At 46.1% G+C, this 22,123-nt stretch overlaps 1 protein-coding gene and 1 long non-coding RNA gene across 4 annotated transcripts; one reads left to right on the forward strand and one right to left on the reverse strand.

Moving 5' to 3' along the window:
* Window positions 1-1,481: 1,481 nt before the first annotated feature.
* LOC6532339 (protein FAM135A) lies at window positions 1,482-21,849 on the forward strand. 3 transcript variants are annotated; one of them, XM_015193801.2, is made up of 10 exons: window positions 1,482-1,732; window positions 9,393-9,576; window positions 10,642-10,961; window positions 13,957-14,263; window positions 16,173-16,202; window positions 16,470-16,657; window positions 16,717-19,642; window positions 19,701-19,912; window positions 19,981-20,221; window positions 20,276-21,849. In XM_015193801.2, the coding sequence occupies exons 2-10, from the start codon at window positions 9,500-9,502 to the stop codon at window positions 20,466-20,468; spliced, it is 4,494 nt and encodes a 1,497-aa protein (XP_015049287.1). In that variant the 5' UTR covers window positions 1,482-1,732; window positions 9,393-9,499; the 3' UTR covers window positions 20,469-21,849. The 3 variants fall into 3 exon arrangements, with proteins under 3 accessions (XP_015049287.1, XP_039230018.1, XP_015049288.1); XM_039374084.1 differs by having other exon boundaries at window positions 9,396-9,576; XM_015193802.2 differs by lacking the exon at window positions 16,173-16,202.
* On the reverse strand, window positions 14,192-16,471 carry LOC26535934. The gene is made up of 3 exons (XR_001454062.2): window positions 15,628-16,471; window positions 14,378-15,530; window positions 14,192-14,278 (listed from the first exon to the last, which is right to left on the reverse strand). It is a non-coding gene; the product is annotated as an uncharacterized LOC26535934 (long non-coding RNA).
* Window positions 21,850-22,123: the final 274 nt, after the last annotated feature.

The raw sequence follows: 22,123 nt of genomic DNA on the forward strand, positions 1-22,123 counted from the left end.
CAGAGGTAAGCTTGAGGGATTAGTATTCGCCATTTTAATGAGCTTTACATATCCTTTGAATATTAAAACCACAGAAATAGTTTGCCACTCTTTTTAATTGGCCTAATAGTGGGCATCTATATGTGCTTTAATCTGAAAAACGATATCCATCATAGCTCGCGCGTTTTGGGCAAAACAAGCTCATCATTTAATCGCCGTTTCCCATTTTCCCGTGGGGTGCAACGGTGCGTATGAGCAATCCATTTTGAACAGCACCGCATACCGCACCCCCACCACCGCCCTCCTTTCCCCCCCTTACTGTAATCTTGTTTCGCCATAATGCGCGCAAATAAAACTGAAAGTGCCTGTCAGCAGATATATCCCCGAAGTTCTGTGCTCTCTTTTTGCCTGAATTTTTCTCCTGGGGAATGCAGCCACCTGTCTGTGTGGCAACTAAACAAAACTACTGCCGATGGGGTAATCAGCTGGAGAGGAAAGCCGAGAGGACTCGTCAGCTTCGAGATTTCCATCCTTGATTGACTTTGTTCTGCTCCAGTGACGAGAGAAGAGCTTTTCGCGAACATTGTTGCAAGCGATTCGCGACTTGGCGTTCGTCCTATTGTCCTATTGTCCTCTTATCCCAGTGGATATCCCTCTTCTCATCCTGTCCCGCCAAAGTGTCCTCGTGTCCAGCTGTTTGCCAGGACTCCCCACCGCATCTCTCTCCTCATCCCAGAGACGGTCGCCGCCGGCAAGGGCTAGTCACAAAAAACAGGACCCAGGGGAACACACGGGATGCTCTCGCTTCGCCAAGTGCCAGGATAAGAGAGGACATGCGCAGGAGCGAGTGAAAGAGAGGATGCGAAAGGAGGAATCAGCTGGTGCTGCCAGGACTTTTAAATTTCAATCTAAAGGCAATGCAAAGGGGTATTTCGAAGGAATGCTGCTTTATGGAGAAATGGTGATTATGATGTGAAAGAATTCCGTTCAGAAAACGTTTTTATGCACCTTAAAATGCAAATTCACATAAAAAATAATTAAGAAAATATGATATTCATATGGTAATTATAGGTAGTTAATTGTCAGATAATATTTTTTCTCACATTCTAATCCAAATTAGAATAAATTAGGCAGCCCTACCACAATTACTCTGTGACCAGCAATTTCAAGGAATTAGCACTTTCAATTTCGCTAGAAAACTGATGCCACATCATTATGGCCAATTAATCAATCACTTATCACCCGTCATAGCCAGAACATTCAAATACCCATCATTCAAAGACCCTGCTCTTCACCTTTTCTCTTGCAGTTGACTGAAGAATATTCGAATCTATCTGAACCAAATCGTAGCTGCTGAAAACTCGGCCAAGAGCACGAGGAACACTTCAACCGACGACGCATTCCGTGGTGCGTTCTCAGCAGTGGACTCTCAGTGCTCGATTCCGATTCCGATTCCTATTCCCAGTACTCGGGCTCTCATTTTCCGGCGCAGTGTCTCCGTCTCCGTTCAGTTCGCTGTAGACATTTTCCCGGTGCGGACGTGCGTTTGGCGGTGGAAATTGTCGAGCACGCCGAAAAAGAAAATACCACAAATAGTTGCGCTCGGTGTAACGCTCGGTTTCTGCGGTTTCTACGGTTTCTGCGGCTCATTTTTCGGTTTATTTTTCGGCTTGTGCACTCTAATTTCATTAGCCGGAAGCGAAGGAAAGCGGGGAAATGGAAGTGTGCCAGTAAGCCGGAATCCGCTGAAGAAGTGCGTAAATTATGACATCGGGATGGCTCAAAAATAGAAGAGAGCGAGCGATTGTCTCTTCGGCTCTTCTGGCTCCCTGTAACCCAGAAGCCCAAGTGTGTGTCCTGATAGCATCGCCTCGCATCGCAGAAAGTAAAATTGGGGCAAAGTGCCTGCCCCAGAAGGGAGTGCGGTGGGGTGGGGTGGTATGTTTCTGCCACTCCCACCACTTGACCGCCCCCGCTTAAAGTGCTCCTCGTTGTCGCAGCCTAATTAATTCAATGGCCCCACTCTGCTGCACCTAAATTTAGGGCTGCCAGAAGGGACGCCACTTTTTAAATTCCCATCCAGCGTGGGGGATATATTTTTACTACGGGCGGAACCCGAAACCGGAGAGCCCCTAAAAGGACAGCAAACTTTTTATCGAAACCCAAATAAGTTTCGTTTTGGAACTACTAATTGCCCGAAAGTTACTTGATATTTTTATCGCAGTCCACAACAACACATTATAATCCTGCATTTGCACGCCATTCATAGAGCAAACAACTTTTCGACGCTGGGTTAATTATTTTTAAATTGCAAAAACATTTCATACGCAAAGCCCCGCAGAGCAAACGCAAAAATATATAAATAAATTTCCGTTTTTCATGGCCACACAAAAATGAGCGACAAAAAATCGGCAACGCCGATTTTGTAGGGCAAAAACCCCCTGCCAACAAATAATAAAAAAGAAAAGCCAAACAAGCCCAGAGAGCAAAGTGAATTCGGATTCGGAATGGCATGGAAAAGTGTTCAAAACCGAGTGACAAGTGCGATTCGAGGGAATCTTTTTTCAGTGACAGCCCGAAATGTGCGAGAATTTATGATGCATTTAATTAAAACGAATTTCGGATGGCTCGGAACAGGATGGGACAGGACATTTGCTCGCAAATTTAATGGTCAATGTAAAGGACGAAATAGGGACACTCAATGAGGGCGACAACTGCGCCCAACACTGTGCTACAACATTGAAATCAATCTTGATGGTTAATGTGGAATGTAATACCTATGTTAACGAGGGGCTAAAAAGATGATTTCTAAGGTGTCTATGCTATTTTAATTATTCGATAGCTGCACACTTTGAGGTACCCTTTTATATGGCTAGAATTTCATAGAACCAAGACCAAGTTGTATATCAAGCAACTCCCAATTGTTCTATATAAGCATTTAGAGCCTAATAAAAATCGATTTATTAGGAAGCACAACCACCTTCGCATGACTAACTCAACTCGACTCGCGTTGCGACTCCATTAAAAACTCCTTACCGCCGACGGAGTTTCCTGCGGCTCTCCGGTTTCCTTGCTGCGTGCCTACTGTAATTTGGCCATGTGTTGACGCGACCACCTAGTTGAGCACCAGCAGCCCCCGAATTCGTAGAACCCAGTAGAACCAGGACCAACCAACCTCTTGCCGAATGCGTGAGTCACATGTCAGCGTGCTGCTCCATCTCGACCACTTCACGTCATGTTTTGGCCGCCGACAAACATGACATTTTACGGTTCTTTTATGCTTGCCACATGTCACGACACAGTTAACTGCCGCATAACGCAAAAACACCCCGCACAACATAGCGCAACTGAACTCAACCCAACTGAACTGAACTGAACTGAACTGAACCGAAGCGAACCAAACCCAAACCCAAACCGCAGTAGACACATGAGGCTGTGGGAGACACACAGGGGTTAAGGGCCTCCTCCTGGCGAGATCTATGACATGGCTGCTCTGGAAAACATATATGAGCCGCATATATTTATGTGCACACTGGAACACTCGGATATTGGCTATGGCCAGCTATGCAATTATGCAAAAAGGGGGCGGACCTCGGGCTGTCTGTCAATCATGGGGAAATTGAAATTGCTGTCGACAATCGTGAGCTTTTGGGGTTAAAGTTGGGAAAACACTAAAGGGACATCAATTGATGAAATGCCAGGTGATGTGATGGGTAATGCCTCGGGGAATTCATCCAATCTATAGATAAGACTAGTTGACACCCCCTGTTGCAAACAAGTTCCATTTCCTATATACTTAATGATAAATCATTTCTGCGTATATGCCCAACATGCTGCGCAAACCAAATAAAAAGGATAACCCTCAGGTGCTCGAGGACATGGGACTTGCCGGGGTTGACTCTTTTATTGCCGTCACTTGAGCCAATATTTGCACATTTCAACAATGTTGCCATTTTTCCACGTGGGCGTTACCCTTTCCGAGTATCCTTGCCACCCCCAAAACCCGTTCCGAATCCTTCTATTCAGCCATGCATGCTTAAATGTAATGAAATATCCTGTTCCGTCTCCATCCAGTCGGGTCGCATAAAAAGGCTCAATTCAATTTTTCCACACCCCAACCCGTGGAGGATCCGCATCCGAATCCCCCTGCCACCGCTACTACTCCTGCTCCTGCCCAGCTGCGATTCGGTCTGCTGCCAATTCAAGTTGCCATTTTCATTAGGGAGTCCGCAGGTCCTTCAGGTGCTCTGCTCGCTCTACACAATGCTCAACTCGTTGAGCTTTGTTGGAGCCAACCAAGTGGGAAGGGTCCTTCATAACGGAGAGTCGGCGGATGTGGACGTGGATGTGGATGTGGGTGCTCGGTGCATATAATTAAGTCATCCGGTGGGCGGGGCAGACGCCATGCATCATGTATGCTCGGAAGTGCTGCAGAAAGTTGAGCAAATTATGTTGTAGCCCACCGGTTGCAAGTGGAATTCGTGGCTTGATAAATAAATTATTTCACTTAGTTATTGCTGGCTAGAGAGATTCTATATTATAATTATGCTGCGCTAGATTCAGAAATTTCTTGCTTCCGTATTTTATTTCCCAGTGCTACCATGTATTTGCACTTTCATTTCATTTTAATAAAGCTGGGTATTCAATTTCATATGTGCCAGAATCTTGCGTTTAATATTTAATATAAAAATCGTTTTTGGAACCTACCTAGACTTCTTCAAGTTAAGCATCTTTCCCGGATCCTCTGAGTTTTCTTGATCTTTTCCATTTCCTTTTCCATTTGCCACTTCCATTTCATTTCGCAAAGCTCCTTTGAGCCACCGTGCAATCTTTCATTGCTTCGTGCCTCTTTCACTTCAATTCCATTTGACGCGCCACAAGATTTTCCCCGCCACACGTTTCAATCGCTTTCCGCCCATTTTCCACTGCAACGTGGCCACGTGTAATGCGAGACTCTGAGTTGTGAGAGGCCCGTATAAATGCTGACCACTCCCGTGCACTTGCCTTTCACTCGCCTCAAGCCCAGTTTCCCAGTTTCCCTGCTTCCCAGTTTCCCAGGTATTTCCTAACTTTCATGGGCTTGAGGTCTGCTTCCTTTGTTATTGTTGGCTGCGCACTTGAGTTGTTCGGCTAGCCCTTTATTGTCCTCCGCCCCACCCCGCCCCGCACTCAATCCCCTCCGCCAACTTGGCGCAAACCCATTTGGGCCTCGACACGTGAACGTGTGCAAGTGGCCCGCCCGATCGCCCCTGGCTTTTTCCCCGGCACGCGATGCACTTGGCCAAGATACCTCGCCACCCCTCAGCCCCTTGGCCACCTTCCCCTTTTGTAGACGCCGTCAGCTGCAACTGTTGGCAATTTCTTACGCCTTCCCTGTGCATGGTAGGGTATATTGATTCTAATAAAGGCGAAACAGCTTCAAAAGCGCATTCTTCAGCAGTTTAATATGATATAAGTATGTTTATGCCGCATGTACGCGAGTTCTTCAGCATCACTTGATGCCAACATCATTCCATGATAGATGGGAAAAACCTTAAAGGGTAACTACTAGTCCGTACCTTTCACAACGCCATTTTCCCTGCCCTATTGTGCACAATAGACGGGAAAAGAGTTTGGAGGCCAGGGAAAATAATTTTCATGCTCATGGGCGGCGACGATGTCGGCACTCGAGGGCATTTTTTACGAGATTCCTGGGCAGATGGGGGGAGGAACGAGCTTAACTTTCCGAGTTGATGAATAATTTAATGGAAAAACACATGTTTCTGGGCTGTGGAAGCCGCCGCCCAGGCAAACAAATCGGTCGACGAAATTGTCTGATATGGAATTGCCTATTTCCGGCTCAGTCTGGCGGCAAAAGAAGTTGTCATGGGACTGGGATGTACATATACATAGGTAGCCAAAAGTTGCCGGACAACCAAGTTAAAGGGCTTTTCCCGGGCTGCTGTGTTTCGTGGCAACCAAGATAACAATGTAACAATCACAAAAAATGTTCGCTTCAGAGTTTCAAATTACATGCAATAAACATGGAGTTGCAGTCTGAAAGTTAGATAAACACAATTTGCTTGATGTCGAAGTTTCGCAGCTTGGCGCCGGCAAGTAGGCAACATAAATCGTTAATGAACGAAACTGAGTCGCTGGAAGGAAGCTATTAATTTTTCAAGGACCTTTGGTCGCTGGGCAACGCCATCCTTTTGATCCGACCTACAGCTTAAAGCTGTACAAAATGTTTTAATTAATTTTTCACAATCATAATGCCAGACGTGAAGAGCAAATTAATTGAGTTTATGGCCTTGAACGCTGCCCAAAATAAAAGGGGGTCCCGAAAAGGAAATGTTACCGGCCAGTGGCATTAAATTGAAATATGAACATGAAAGCGTCTGTTTTCCATTCATCAACAGGCCACGACGACCTTAGACATTAACACATTCACACGCCATGTTTTATGCATATACACTTTGCCGTAGTATTTATCAAAATAAGTGGTGGTTCGAGGGGTGGGAAGAGAGGGGAGGACGTAAAAATGAGGACGTGTCGGGGTCACCAACTTATCTTCATCTGGGCGGGAAGGAAGGAAGGCGACCAACCCTCGTTTGTCTGCCATTGACGGCCCTTAGTCCTCCGTTCTCCCTACTCACTGCTCCCTACTTTTCCTGTCTTCCTGCCATTTGGACTTTGGCCAGTCGACGATGATTCAGGACTCACTCCGAAGTTGGCCCAAAGTGGGTTGCTGGCTCTGGGAGATGCGGCCATCTCCTTTCTCATTTCCTTCGCGCGGAAGTCCTTTTTTCTTCATCCTAGCCGGGACATTAGGGATAATCATTACGATGATAAGCACGAACGATTTGATTTCGCCCGTTTATGTGGCCGTTGTCATCGACGGCTTTGCCTTGGCTGCACTGGCAAAAATTGAAGTGAAGTCATGATAATAATGCCTTGTGATGAAAGTTCTTATCAGTTTAACGAGCTACTACGACCTTCAGAGTTGTAAAAACAAAAATATATCATTATTTACTATCATTACCTTTGATCACTGCACATTTTTTTTATCAGTGTAGGGGACTGTAGGTTGAGCGATCGGAAGTGCTGCACGTATGCTGGGGTTTTTGCGCCTTGTTTGTTTGCCCGCCTTTTGTTTCGATAAGTGACTCAAGTGGCTTTTGTAGCTTTATTTTTATGGCGTACTCTTGGTGGTCTCGCTCTCCAAAATTGAATAGTTCACAGCTCATTTTGTTTATTTCTTATAGTTAAGCAAATTTGCGCACCGCCTTTGATTCGGAAACTTTATCCTTTCGGCTCTTAATGCAGTTTTATGACAGTTTCCAGTTTTCAGTTATAAACTTGATAAATGCATTCCGTCTTTGTGGTCTTCTTAGTTGGCCAAAAAATCCTCATTATAGTTCGGCTTTGCCATTGTTAATCCACGGAAATCCCACTTTCCACTCCATCCATTGCGCAAATGTGTTTTTCGTTGAGCTTTTAAAAGTTTCCGCTTCGCATTTTGTGCCATGCCAAAAATTTCGTACTTCTGTGGACGCATTGTGCACTTTATTCACAATTCGTTTTTTGCGTGAACTTTAGCGTTGACCTAGTTTTCTTTTGGATTTTTTGTTCAATTCGCTCAGACAGCGCGGCGTATACGTAATATTCGGAAGTGGGGGCACCATGTTTGCGTGAGCGAAAACTGGCAAGCAAATTTGCTTTTAATTTCCAAGAGCCAAAGCTTCGTAGAGCATTTCAAATTCATGAACACAAATATTTGTCTAGCGAGAAGGGAATTGGGCTCACTTAATGACAAACTAAGTCAAAATGTAGCGACAACATTTGCCCATACATCACGGGATAAAACGCGACTGATGGCTGATGACTGGGCCCCAAGGACTCCAGGGGCGGAGTTTTAAGGACTTTGCCAACAAATGGCATCATCACTTTCACTCACCAAGCTGCAGCCAGCGAACAGTGCGGCCGGAAACTATAAGTCCGCGTCTTATCTGTCTTATCAACTTGGTTAAGCGATAAGCTTGGGAAACACAAGGGCGAACTTGAAGGAAAATAACTAATAACTAATTACATATATATAGATTATCTACTTTGGCTTTATATTTTGATTCCAAATTCCAAATGGATATGTAATTACTACCCATTTGGTAATCAAGATGGGAAGGTTGCCCATAATGCTGTGTGTCGCAGTGTAATTCTTCTCTCACCCATGCCACACATGGCACCCATGCCACCCGCCTCTTGGCTCACTTAGGTTAACCCACATTGACAATGAGGCAACCAACAGACAGATGTTTTTCGGGGGAGAGGGGGGGAACAGACATGTTCTCCTTACCAGGCCATCCTTAAAAGTCCACACGGAGCACAGAACTCTTTCATCAGCAGAGGCAGTGGGAAAAGCTGAGCAGAGCAAAAGCAAAAGCAAAAGCAGAAGCAGAAGCAGCTCTTCTTGCTGTGCTTCCATTGTGTCAACAAGCGAGGTCACCCAAAAGTGGGCGGAAAAGCGGTGGGGTGGCATTAACTGCAGCACGTTAATGTTATTGTAGGCGCGGTTGTCGCAGGCGACTGACTGACTTTCCCGCTTTTTCCCACTTTCCCTCTCGTTTCCCGCCGCGAGCGAGAGGAAAGGAGCTTTTGTTGTTCGGGCGATTAAAAGTTGTCGTCGTCGTTGTTGCTGTCTTCCTTTCGCTTTTGGCCCCATTCGACTGACATCGTGGCGGGGCTTCCCCCGTTCTGGCCCACTGTTGTTCTTCTTGTTTTTGTTCTTGTTGTTGTTGTGGCTGACCCGCTAACCTCAGAGCACACAAACACACGCAGGCACACACACACACTGATCCAGCTACACAAAGGGAAAATTCATGAGAATGGCAGTCCACCCACTTTCACCTTATGGCTTACAGCAAACGCCTTTGTGCAATCGAACTAAGGCCGCTTAATGCTCAACACGAGTTTAAATTGGAAGTTAGTACAGATGAAAATCGAGCTTTCATGAAAAATGTCCTGGAAGTCTTTTAGCTGCTTAAGAACATGATTTACTTTAAAGAATTCCAAGTAAAATGTATAGGATTAGGGTACCTCTCGATGTGCATTACTTTGCTGACCCATTTATAAAGGAATTATATCCAATTGGGGTATTATTTTTTCTCTGTATCCACGCCCGCGATAGAAAGCAATAAAGCGCAGGGCGAAAATCACCCACTTGGCACGGTTTCCTCGCACAATTACGGGGCAATCAATTGGCCAAGCTGTCAATAGTTGCCAATAAATGTATTGAGAGCACGGCAAACGAACTTGGCAACGTCGTGGTTGCATTTTCCGATTTTCAATTTCCGATTTTCCGTGGGCGCTGCAGTGGGAGCCAAAAATTATAAGTAAAAACCATAAATAAAAGTAAAAACTTATCTCTTCCCTTCCAGCAGCGAGGAGCCAATGAACTTGCTGACAACTTGAGACCAAGTGACCACGAGGAGGAGCATCGGGGCATCGGGGAATCCCCTTTGGGCGGTCAAGGAATCGGGCCACCATGGGCGACCTACAGGCCACCATCGAGTTCGTCGTGGAGCTGCACAAGTTCTTCAATGTGGATTTGTTTCAGCGCGGGTGAGTCTGTCCTTCGAGTTTACTTTTGAAAAGCACTCAAACTCAGCGATGTTAAATCCAAGGCGTCGAAAGTAATGAAGTACATACCACGAAAGTTTTCTGAGAACGCCGTGAAAATTGATGGATTAGCGGGAAAATGCGTTAGTCAAACCTAGAGCTCTCGATTCAACTTTTCCATTTAAAGTTTTGGCAAATCTACATTTGTCATCGTTAAATAAAAATCTAAAATCAATAAACGCTTCCAAATTGGCTTCCTGCAATTAGTGCCTTTGTGTGTAGATTGCAGATTGCCAACGATGATTTGCACTTCGTGATTACTTGTACGCAAACATTTAAGAAATCCGGGCCAAAAGCGAATATTACACTCGTTTCCCCCTCCATTGGCACAAAATATTTCAAATAAAATTGTTAATTTTTCCCCCATTTGCTGAGCTCGTAACACAGACCTTTGAAGTGCTGGGCAAACAACGTGAAATGCAGTGCAACAAGCAAATAAAGACTGCCCAACCAATCAAGAGTCGGTAAAAAAATGCAGACATGTGTACATACATATGTACATATAGTGACCGTAGCACTCACTAATTGTCAGCCAAGTGTTTATGGGATTTCAATTTGTTGCTGCTGCTCTTGAAGAAAACGAACGCCGGCCAACGGCTCGTGTTTTCGAAATACACAAAAGGGAAAAAAAGTGAAAAAAAAGAAACGTGTGCCAGTGAAAATGAAAGAAAAATAGAGCATTTGTTTGGGCTGATGTTTGTGTCTGTTTTCCTCCGATTTCCCATTGTTCGCTTGTCACTGCAAATGAAGCTGTTAAAGACCACAGTGTCAGTGGCCCGCAAATCTGCTGGGAATCGAGGGTTCCTCCTCTTGAAATCTTTAGACAACAAGTGGATAATTACAGACATTCGATAGGTCGAAGTTGAAGTATACAGAGTATAGATTGAGTAAAGAATATTAAAATTATAATAAAGAACACCCTAAAATCGAAAGTTAATATAGCTTACAAATGTTCCCTACTGATAAAGCCAATTTAATTAATAACCCACCTCTCCCCCTCGTCCACAGACTCTACCAGGTGCGCTGTGGCCTGCGTGTCTCACCCCGCCTGCCTGTGCAGGTGGAGACGAGCATTCCGGAAGCCAGTGGACCCGGAAAACAGAACGGACACGCCAACGGCGCCAGCACCGACCACGGCAGCAGCGATAGCGAGCGGGGCGAGCTCTCGCCGGGGGAAGTGCCACGCCTCCACGAGTCGTCGCCGGGGGGCAGCGGCTCATCCGCCTCCGTTATCAACGGCAGCGGTGCCTCGCGCATCTTCCAGATACTCTACCGCAACGAGGAGGTTCCGCTGCGCGACATCATCCACTTTCGCAGCCACTTGCTGGGTGAGTGCACTCGGAAAAATCATGATCATACCTTTATCATTTGGCAGCTAGTATTCGTGTGTTTCTGCAAAAGGTTCTTAACCCCTGAAAGCGAATAAACAGTGTTTTTTAAGAGTGTGGCCATTGGCCAAGTAGGCTGCCGCATAAATTGCACTTTCGAGTGCCTCTTGCCAAGAATGCGAGAAGGCATCGCGTTCTTCCGCGTTGTTGGCATTGCAGAGTTTGCGAACATTACCAATTCAACTCAATTAAATATATTCCATCAAAAGAAGATTATAATACACAGAATTTGTTAGACTGCTAAAGAAGCCCAATTAAATAAAGGCAGTGTCACAAAATTTTCCAAGTAGCGGGGGCTAGAAATGTGCACTTTGGCGAGTGGCAAGAATGCCGGGAATTCCCCGTTGCCGCATTGGTGGCATTTTGATGGGAATCCGGGGAAAAACACCAGCGCGGGTAACCAGACACCAAATCACTCGACCAGCCAGTCAGCGGACAGCGAAACTTTCGGAGCCGAAATGAGTTTATTGTTCGATTGGAAATATAAATCAAATTGTCAGAGAACGGACCAAAGTTCTGCTCTTGGCCGAAAAAAAAGTTTGGAGCTCTGGGGATCGGGAATGAACCGGGAGCTGAATGCATCTGACCACACGGGACAGATGTCGAAGACGTATGGCAGGACACAAACTTCAGTGGGGAAACTTCCTTTCGTTGCACCTAATTGCATTTATTGCTGACTGCAGCTAAAAGGATTTTTGCTGCCCTGGCTGCAATGCAATTACGAAAAGTTGGGAACTCCTTTTAGCAAATTCTCGGCCAGCAGCACAGTGAAAACTTGGCCCACACCATGACCCAGTTTGCATTAATAAAAGAAAAACAAGACGCCGAACGAAAGACAGACGGCCAAGTTTAAGAAATCTAAAGTAAACAATTTAGTTATGCATTACAAGAATGTATGATGAACTTGGAAGTGACCTATACAAACAGCAAAGAAAATTGCATTTCTAAAACAAGTTTCAGACAGGTTTCTATACATTTAATTTGAAGAGCACAAACAATATTATATATATTGTTTGTTTTATATATATAATATATAAATATTATGCTCACATTGTGTACGCTTAAGTGCGCGCCTATAAAATAATCAATTTAATAAATATTTGTGTACATGGTAACCGCACCATAAAGCCCAATAAAAGCCGCATAAAAACTTAACGGGGCAAAAACATAAGAGGAAAAAAGCAAATCAAAAGTAAATTTCAACATGATGCGTAGAGTGAGAAGCTGGCGGAAAATGCGAAAAAGCCCATGAAAATATGTACACACGCGGCGGCAGCAAATGGAAATGTTGGATAAAAATATAAAGAGATATTTTCATTCGCATATTTATGGGTATTGTGTAAGGAAATAAAAGAGCGCCAGAGATTTCAAGGTGTTGAAGTGCCACAATGGCGATGAGCACTTGATGGACGTCTAAGCACCTCGATTTTGCTACGCCAGGATCCTTATCCATATCCGTATCCTTGTAGCTGGTAGCTAGTAGCTAGTAGCTAGTAGCTGTTGCCTTTTATTTTCCGCCCGCCATCGCAGCCTTCGACAACAATAGAAACATCATCCACTTGGCTGCCGAGCAAAGTGATTAATTCATTTGGACAAGTTTCCCGGGCAAAGTGCGGGGTGTCTAGAAAGAGCCGCAAACAAAAGTTACTTTTCAGTTGACAGCTCGCAGTCTGTTGTGGATGCCTCTCGCATGTGTGTGATTGTTGGGCTTTCCACTTTCCCCTTTCCCCGTTTTCCCTTTTCCCCGTTCCGGTTTTTCCCGCCTTTCCGCTTTTCCGCTCCTCCTAACTGTGCAATTTATCTTTCGTATAGTTCGTACAGTGGGTTACTGCACCGCAGACAATAAAATAAACTGTGTCGAGCGGCGGCGAGGAGACCCTTGTGAAACCCTCAGCATTTAAGTTATTCCAGCCAAAAGCAATTGTCACCACGGACCACATGGCGGATGAGTGATGTGGCGAAGGACCCAGCAAAAATCTCAACAAGCCAAAGAGATCTGGCTGCTCTCCGTTCTTTTTATTGCCTTCCGCCATAAGTAAATCCTTATTTTATGAAAACAAATGAATTTTATGGCCCTTACGGAGGGGCAGGCTGCTGGCATCCCAAGTAGGAGCCCCACAAACCCATAAACCTCCATCGACATGTGAAGCAAATTGAATTTGATTAACATTTTCAGCTCGCAAACGACGTGGGTAGCTATAGGTTAGATGGTCTCTTTTTGGGGGAGGAGTGCAAACTCGGATGATTATTATTATGGAGTGGCAGGTGGAATAATCTGTAATGGTATTGATGAATATACACAAAAAGGTGGGCGTCTACAACTCGATTCGATTCGGCTCACTTGTTGAACATCCAATAAGAAAAACCGCATCCTCTTTCTAAGATTTGTCTTATTTGAAGCCTGCAGTTAAGTTGCCCTAAACTTCTCATAGTAAAACATTTAAATCCATGCATATTTAATACTGAAACATCTGCCTGCATCGACAATGAAACCTAATTGATTGAGTTCCCAAACACAACTAGGACAACATTTTCCTGACTCATCGATTCACTCGGTTTCCGGCCAACGATTTGCGGTCTTCGCAGAATTTTGACTTGTCTTTGTCGCAGCACCACTACATGGACATTAACCCATTTCACCGAAGGGTGGTGGGTGGTGGGTGGTGGTTGGCAGACCTATCCCAAACCACCCACTTGCCACTATTTCGAACTAAACGAAAATCGATAGAAAAACAAATAAGCCAAGACGGAATTGAAATGGGGTTTTGGAAGGCGAAGGAAGGGGCGGATGGGGTAAGCAGGATGTTTGCATGCAGGATTTTCTGCCGCATTTATCCCGGGAATTTGCAGTTCACTCAACCTCAAGACGGATACTCACTTTTTTTTCCTATTTCCCTTACCTCCAACTCCTCTCATGCCTTTTCGATTTTTGCAGTTGACAGTCGGCACCTGAAGGAGTCCATTGAACGGGCCGAGTTTTCGCTGCAGTTGGAGCTCTGGTTTGGGGAGCAGAACGGGTCGAGCAGCCTGAATGGCAATGGAAACGGCAGTGGGATGGGCAGCTTCTCCGGACCCGCCAGCTCCGCCCTGACACTGGCCTCCACCAGAAACCTGCAGCTGAACTTTCATCCGGGACGTGGCCTTCACTACCATCTGCCGGTGCTGTTCGACTACTTCCATCTGGCGGCCATCAGTGTGGGCATCCACGCCAGCCTCGTGGCCCTCCATCAGCCGTACATCAAGTGAGTAGTGGCGCACTGGAAAATTATAGTAGTAGTTATTACTTTATTGGGTAGGTTTGCCCAGTTAACTAAACAGAACTAAAACATTTATAAATTCAATTGCTACTTGCGCACCTACGTAGTCACTCAACTTAAAAATTCCAATTGAATGCCAACGATTTCGCACAGTGTAGGCATGGGTTCAAGTGTCAGTCGTTGCAGGAGATGCAAAGTGAGGATGACAACATGATCTCTAATGTCACCGTTGATACGGTCATATTTTGCACAGTAAATTGAACCCGCTGCGTGGGCGGAACGGGATGGGTCAGTGGGCGTGGCAGTTCCCCCTTTTTTATCGTGTCCTGTTGCGTGGCGACTGCTGCATCAGCAGCAGAGGGGCGTGGGCGCAACGGGGGAGTGGCAACTGGCGGCCAGTTACCCGCACAAATCATTTCCAACTCATTAAAATTGCACACAGGCTCCCCAGGACGCAGCGCCTCCTTTTCTGCCCACTATTCGCACAAAAGGGAGAGAATACAAAAAAAATGTCGAGGCATAAATTTTAATGACGCTCGCAATGCAATTGTGTCCTTTGTCCTTTGGCTCCTGGCCGGGAAAAGTTGCTGGGCAAAGTACACAACACGAAACTTGCGCGGCTAACAAGATGCAGAGGCAGTTGCAGTTGCAGCATCCGAGGGGCGTGGCTGCATCCCAGGGGCGTGGTGAAGTGCGTCTGCCGAGTCAATTTTTACGCCGTTTGATTCGGCAAAAGTTGTATCCATCCGCCATCCGCCATTCGCCATCTGCCATCCAGCTTGCGCCAGTATTTCCCTCTTATTATCCTTGACAAAGTTTGCCTTCTTTTCTGTGAGTAATTCCTTAATCTGTTTTATATTGCTAAAAGTTGTCGGCAATTTTCGAGTGCAAATCCTCTGCTACTTTCCCAACCAGGAGCAGCTTGAGCAGTTTGAGGTCCTTGCCAGAAAACGAATCCTTTGGCAAACATAATATGAAACGGAATTTGAAATTCGCTTAGGCCGCGTAGTGCCTTCTATCTCACTCGTGCGAGTATGAATAAAATATCATCTCATTGGGCTCTGGAATTCCTTGTTGACCTTGGCCTTTGCCCCGATGTGCCATACTCATCCTGATTACCACCAATCCCCGCCAATCCTCCAGCTTTCGTCCTCGTGAGCAGTGCCGTAAATTGCCTGATTATCTCGGCCAACTGAGGTCCAATCATCCTCTGCAGTCGGATTGGCTTTCCAGCGGATTTTCGGCGGCGAAACTTTAAACATAAACTTTAAGGATTAAATCTTTCGAAGACGTGGTGTTTTTACAATAAGCCATTTTCAGCTTAACAGAGCTGAAATAATATTACGTACCACTTTTTACGATTATTTCGAATCACTTTTAGAACGGATTATTACTTAGAATACATTTTGTAATCCTCATTCTTCCAATTTTCTTTTGTATTCCACTAATTGGCAAATATTTTAGAACTTAGTTTTGTATTATTATTTTATTTTATTCTTTTGATTTGTTGAACTAGGTGAATGCCTACTTTTTTCACTCTATAGCTAGCTGAGTATTGAAAAATTATCAAACTATTTTAACTATAAATAAATAATGTTAACTAATGAGCATTTAATAGATCTATTGTTTCGAAGCTAAATGTATATACACAAATAAAAAAATATCTTGAAATAAAACTTGTGTTGCGAACGTGGGAACCTTTTTTGCTGACAATAAGTTGCAGTTGTATATCAACAATTTATCATTTTCTATAACCTGCGATCCATTTATCTCATTTTTGTGCGTCAACGATATCGAATTAAACCCAAACATATAATCCATACCAATATCACTCAAAAACGGATCGCAACCGACCAATACAACACTGAAAACTGAAAACTGGTTGCGGTTGCAGGAAAAGCGTGTTCTCGTATATGAAATTCTGGTAAGAGCCCATCATAACTCCATCACAACTAGAACTCCGTAACTGTGTAAATTCCGTACTTCAATCCGCTCGGATCACGTAGTTGGTGTAGTTTCTGTGGCCAGAAGAGCCTGCTTTATGTATCCGTATACGTATACGTCTCCGTCCGTCCGTCCCTCTCCACATCTCCACTTTTATGTGTAATTTTATATGGTAGATATGCACTGGATGCTCCCCAAAGCGAAGGATTTAACTCTGGTCTTTTATGGCCTTCTCATTATATTTCAGTGCCCCTCGCAGTTCGAAGCCGTGGAGTGCGGGCAAGCTGAGCTGCAGGGGAAACACCTCGCCAGGACCCTTGGAGGCGGTGTTCTTCGGACCCCAGATAGGAGGCACCACCAAGTGCAGCGGAGGACCCGCGGGCAGGCTGCTCCAGTCCAGAGCCATTCATCGCGAGATCTGCTGCTTGCTACTAGGTATAAACTCTGCTATCGACTCCAAATTAAGATATTTCTACTGGAATTCCTGCTTCCAGGTGCCATTGAGCAACTGAAGGCCACTCTGAACGAGTTCAGCACAGTGCTGCCGCCGAGTATAAACTCCCAGATTGGTTCACCACCTCTGCGGGAGAATGACACGGGAGAGCGACTGCAACTTCTGCTGGACCAGGCCAAGCAACTCGAGGCGGAGGAGGATTTCGCCATTCGGGCCAACTCGGACATAGCCCAACTGTGCGCGGAGAGCATTTTCTGGTGGAGAAGGGTCCTCCTGGCCTCCAGATCCTCGACGGCTGTGCACACCCTACTGGCCAGGAAACACCACATACTGCGGGTGCGAAGGTTTGCCGAGGGCTTCTTTGTGCTGGAGCAACCGCGTCATGCGGCAGCTGGGGGTTGTCAGGACCAATCCAATGGGTCACCCGCACCTGGCCATTGCCAGGGATACGTGGCTATAGCGGAGCTGGCCAGGAGGAGTCGCTATCTGCAATCCCTGCCGCCGCTGCCAGTTCATTGCACGCCCATCGACGGTGACGCCTCGTCCCTGCCGCTGATCTTCGAGGATCGCTATGTCACCCCCAATAGCACCTATGCCAGGAGAAGATCGGGCAGTGATCCTCAGCTAGATGAAACAGTCGCCGTGGTTGGCGCTCAGAAGAAAAAGGTGGACAAAACTCACTCAAGCAGCAGCCTAAATGGCATCAAAGACTGTTTGGCCTGCCATTTCGACTATGATTACCCGCAGACCAATGGCTCGGGACCGGCTCATCCGCACGCCAAGTGCGTGGTCACTCCGAGATTCGCTTTGGGCGGGGAAGTGCTCCAGGCGAGTCTTACCATTGCACCCAGCAAGGAAGCAGCTCCGGAAGCCGCCGTTCCGCCCACTCTGCGTCACAATCTGTCCAGACACTCGGTCACCGGTTTGCTGGAGGATCTCGACCTGGATTCCAGTGTGCCAGCGCGGCACAGCAAGTCCCTGGACCAGCTCGATGGCTGCGAAGGACTCACCACAAACCCAGTGAGCACGACCAACAACCACACTCTACCCCGACTCCAGGCGGACGATCTGATGAGGAACATATGTGAGTTTCGGCAGCGGTATGGAAAGTTCGATTACCTCCACGAGATCAAGCTGCTGAATCCGCCCAAGCAACAGCAACATGCTGCTCCACAGCAGCAGCAGCAGTGCAACAACGGTTACAACTCCCTGCCCAAGTCGATGGTTCCGCCGAGGAACTCCTATCCACCGCCTCCTCCGAGTCAGCACACCACCATGCCGAGAAGCAATTCCTCGCAAATACCTCGAGCCGTGGAGATTGCCCGGGTGAGGGTCTCCGACATCAAGGAGATGTTGAGGCAGGGTCAGCTGAGGAAGGAGTCCAGCAGCTCGGAGAGCGACATGATGCAGAAGCTCCAGATGCTGAGCTCGAACAGTGTGCCCTTCCGCTTGGAGGGAACCAGCAACAACAACACCACCAGCAGTGATCCCAACACCAGTGGCTTCAGTGAATCCCTGCCGAACTTGGCTCCGCCACCGGAATTCGATTCGGACTCGCAGTTGAGGCGGCAGAGGAGCAACTCCACTTCATCGCTGAGCGAGGAGAGTGGCTGGGTGAGCAGCCGGAGGAGCTCCCTGGCCATTTCCAGTCCGGATACCATCACCAGTACGGGTATGACCAATCGGCAGAGACACACCCAGCTCAACTTGGGAATGGGCATGGCCATGGAGACTCGCCTGAATGGAGAGCAGCTGAGATTACGCCTACAAAAGGTTCTGGAACAGCAGCAGCTCCAGCAGCAGCACCCCCACAAGACCCGGAAAAGGCAGGCTGGATCCTCCAGTCAGAGCAGAACACCAGCCCGCCAGCAGCCTGAGGTACACAAGAAGATCTCCTCGGTGACGGTCAATATCAAGCGAGAGCGTTCCCGTTACCAGCTGGATAGACTACGCCACCTGCCCAACGGGGAGTCCACGGAGGTGGAGGAAATGGAGCCACCGCCGAGGAGGAATCGCCACAAGACTGCCTGCGAGAAGTCCAAGTCGGATTTCGATATCACAAGTCTGAAGGACATGCAACCATTGGATGCAGTGTGCTTGCCACCTCCCCAGCAGTTCCAGGATCAGGAGCAGGAGATGGCACTGGTACTGGCTCCACCGCCACCCGATGAGTTCCGTGATCCGCCACCGGAGCCAGCTCCAGCAGCACCCATAGCACCAGTTCCGCCACCTGCTGCACTGCCCCCAACGGGAAAGACCAAGATCGTCGCTTGCCATCTGCCGCCACCCTTGAAGGAGCGCCAGCCCATTGGAGCCATTGATAATCCAGTGTACCACATCTACGAGTCACTGCGTCCCATCTCCACGCCGGCCATCTTCAGCAACAAGCCTGTGCTCAAGTCCCACAGCTTGGCGGAGTTGAAGAGACCCCAAAACCTCCCCAATCAATCGCTCAATCACCAGTGCAAGACGCACGCGATCAACGGCAATGGGATGGAGAATGGTGTGGATCAGGAGCAGGATGAGAACAAGGAGAACTCCAATGGCCAGGTGAGGGCCACCAAGCAGGGCCACAGTTCCAATACCAATACCAACTCCAAGCACAAGCGCAAGAGCCAAGTGGCCTCCGCCGTGCAGGATGCTCCTCCCAGCATCTCGCTGCTGGAGTTCGAGAAGTACCGCGAGGAGTTCCGCAAGCAGATCAAGTACCAGGGCAGCATATACTCCGACTACGTGCAGCTGGCCTCCGAACTGCCCTACTTCTACATCAGCGACGAGTACCGCGCATTCTCGCCCAACGGAATGCACCTCGTCATCTGCGTCCACGGGCTGGATGGCAACTCGGCGGACCTGCGACTGGTGCGCACCTATCTGGAGCTGGGGCTACCCGGTGTAAATCTGGAGTTCCTCATGTCGGAGAGGAACCAGGGAGACACCTTCTCTGACTTTGACACCATGACTGATCGGTAAGCAAACATCAATTATATCTCTTACACTCTCTCCTGAAAATCTTGGATCGTTCAGGCTGGTTACCGAGATACTCTACCATATCGATAGCTGCGCCCTGAATCCCGCTCGCATTTCATTCGTGGCCCATTCGCTGGGAACGATCATTGTGCGGAGTGCCCTGGCCAGGCCCCAAATGAGGCCCTTGCTCCCGCGCCTGCACACCTTCCTCTCGCTCTCCGGACCACACCTGGGAACACTCTACAACACCAGTGGATTGGTGAACATGGGTGAGTCTGCCAAACTCCTCCATCAGCAGATGCATGGTAATTAACCTATGGTTTCACACCTTCCGCAGGAATGTGGTTCATGCAGAAGTGGAAGAAGTCCGGATCCCTGCTGCAGCTCTGCATGCGAGATACCACCGATATGCGGAATAGTTTCCTGTACAGGCTGAGCCAAAGGAGCACCCTGCACCATTTCAAGAACATCCTGCTCTGCGGTTCTAGCCAGGATCGCTATGTCCCAGCGCACTCGGCTCGATTGGAGCTCTGCAAGGCGGCAATGCGGGATAGCTCCTCCTTGGGCACCATTTACAGGTTCGATTGAAACAGGGGATTGTTTAACTCATGACTATAGAGACTCCTTTTCAGGGAAATGGTGCACAATATTATAGCTCCGATTTTGGCCAGGCCCGAACTGACTTTGGCCCGCTTCGATGTCCATCATGCGCTGCCCCACACGGCCAACACTTTGATCGGTCGAGCGGCTCACATCGCTGTCCTGGACTCGGAGTTGTTTATTGAGAAGTTTATGCTGATCGCAGGCCTGAAGTACTTTAGTTAACCAGCTCACTGAGTTGGCCCAAAACACTGCGGACATAAAGGTCTGCGGACAACTAACAATTAATTTCATTAAATATAGAGATTATTTTCTAATAAGAATTTTAATTTAAAAACTTTTGTTTTGTTAAATTTTTAAGATACTTTTTAAGTTCCAAACAATAATGCGGTTTTTGTTTTCCTCAGTTGTATATATTCAAAGTTAAGATATTTTTTTTTAACTTTCGAACATTTAATTTGCCTTACCTTTTGTTTTGTAAGCGGAACTTTTAAATACACAGGGTACTCATACATAAATATGTAGAAGACAAGAGAAGAACCACAGTCATCAGATCAGCCAAATAATTCCAATTGATCAGCGATTGGAACAAGGAATTTATTGAAGCAAATCGTTAGACTTGAATTTTTTACAAATGAAACTCTTTTGTAGCGAATTGAATACACTCAGATACGAACAAATCAAAAACCAAAGAATGTTTAATCAAAAACCTATAACCAAAACCAAAGTCAGCATAATGTTGAAACACACGCGTTAATGATAATTACATGTTTAGCTATAAGAGTTGAGCGCATACGAAGCAAAAACAAAAGCCAAAGACATCATAAGTAGTGTTAAATTCCAGTTCAAAACTATACACGAGACTTTTTTGAAACGGTTGAATTGCAAATGGGAAGTGAACGAAAACAAGAACGATCATGTTAAGTATACGTAAACTATCGAAAGTAGTTGAGCACGGGAAGGAAGGGTGCAAGGTTGCATTTTGATGAAAGTAGCGAAATAGTGTTAGCAATTTTTAAGACTAATCAAAACACAAACAGAGACAAAATGGTTTTTTCCAAATCTTTTTACTGCTAGAAGAGAGAACAAATTTAGAAGAACTAGAGATAAAGTAGAGGTAGCGTTGAACTAGTCGAGTTGTTAGTAGTTGAGTGCATTAATGGATCGTCAATTAGGTGGAGGACTGGACGATGTAGAGGTTTGTTTGCAGATTTCAACTTTTCATTGGGGAACAAGATCGGTAACGTAGCGTAGAGCAGTTAGGACAAAGAACTTTGCAAATTTATAGTCTAGTCTAAGCCATAATTCTGTGTTTTCTGAGCTTTTTCCAATTGCTGTTGTGAACTACTACTATTTGTGACCCTTCCAGAAATGCATTCTTTTTACGTGTATAACCGTCCTTAATGTTATGACGAAAAACGAAAAGTGTATCTGGTTTTAAAAATGTTTGTGTGCATCTAAAAATTGAATGTGTGTTAAAATATTTCCTAGGGCACCACGATTTTACTACATGTATTCGACCTAATTGTGCAAATTCCCCTAAGTTGCAGTTTAAACATTTCTTTACGAATAAAATATGCTAAAATCCAATTTTAGTGGAACATAACTCAACAGTATTTTATTTTTGTGTGGGCTTACAGGTAATTTATGGAGTTCCTTATATAATCAGAAATAATTTCTTTTGAACAAACAACATTGCTCTAATAATGTCATTGTTCATTTAGAAATAATTGTCACAGTCGACCTTTGCAATCAAAAGAAAACAAGGTTTCTTATCAAACTTGTATAATAATATCCCCTTCAAACAAGGCAAATCCAATTGTACGAAGCGATTTTATAATAAATTCCCCTTTCAAAAAAGGGAAATCCCCAGTGTAGAA

This window comes from Drosophila yakuba, chromosome 3L (genome assembly GCF_016746365.2).
Source record: "Drosophila yakuba strain Tai18E2 chromosome 3L, Prin_Dyak_Tai18E2_2.1, whole genome shotgun sequence".
In the NCBI taxonomy this organism is placed as follows: Eukaryota; Metazoa; Arthropoda; class Insecta; order Diptera; family Drosophilidae; genus Drosophila; species Drosophila yakuba.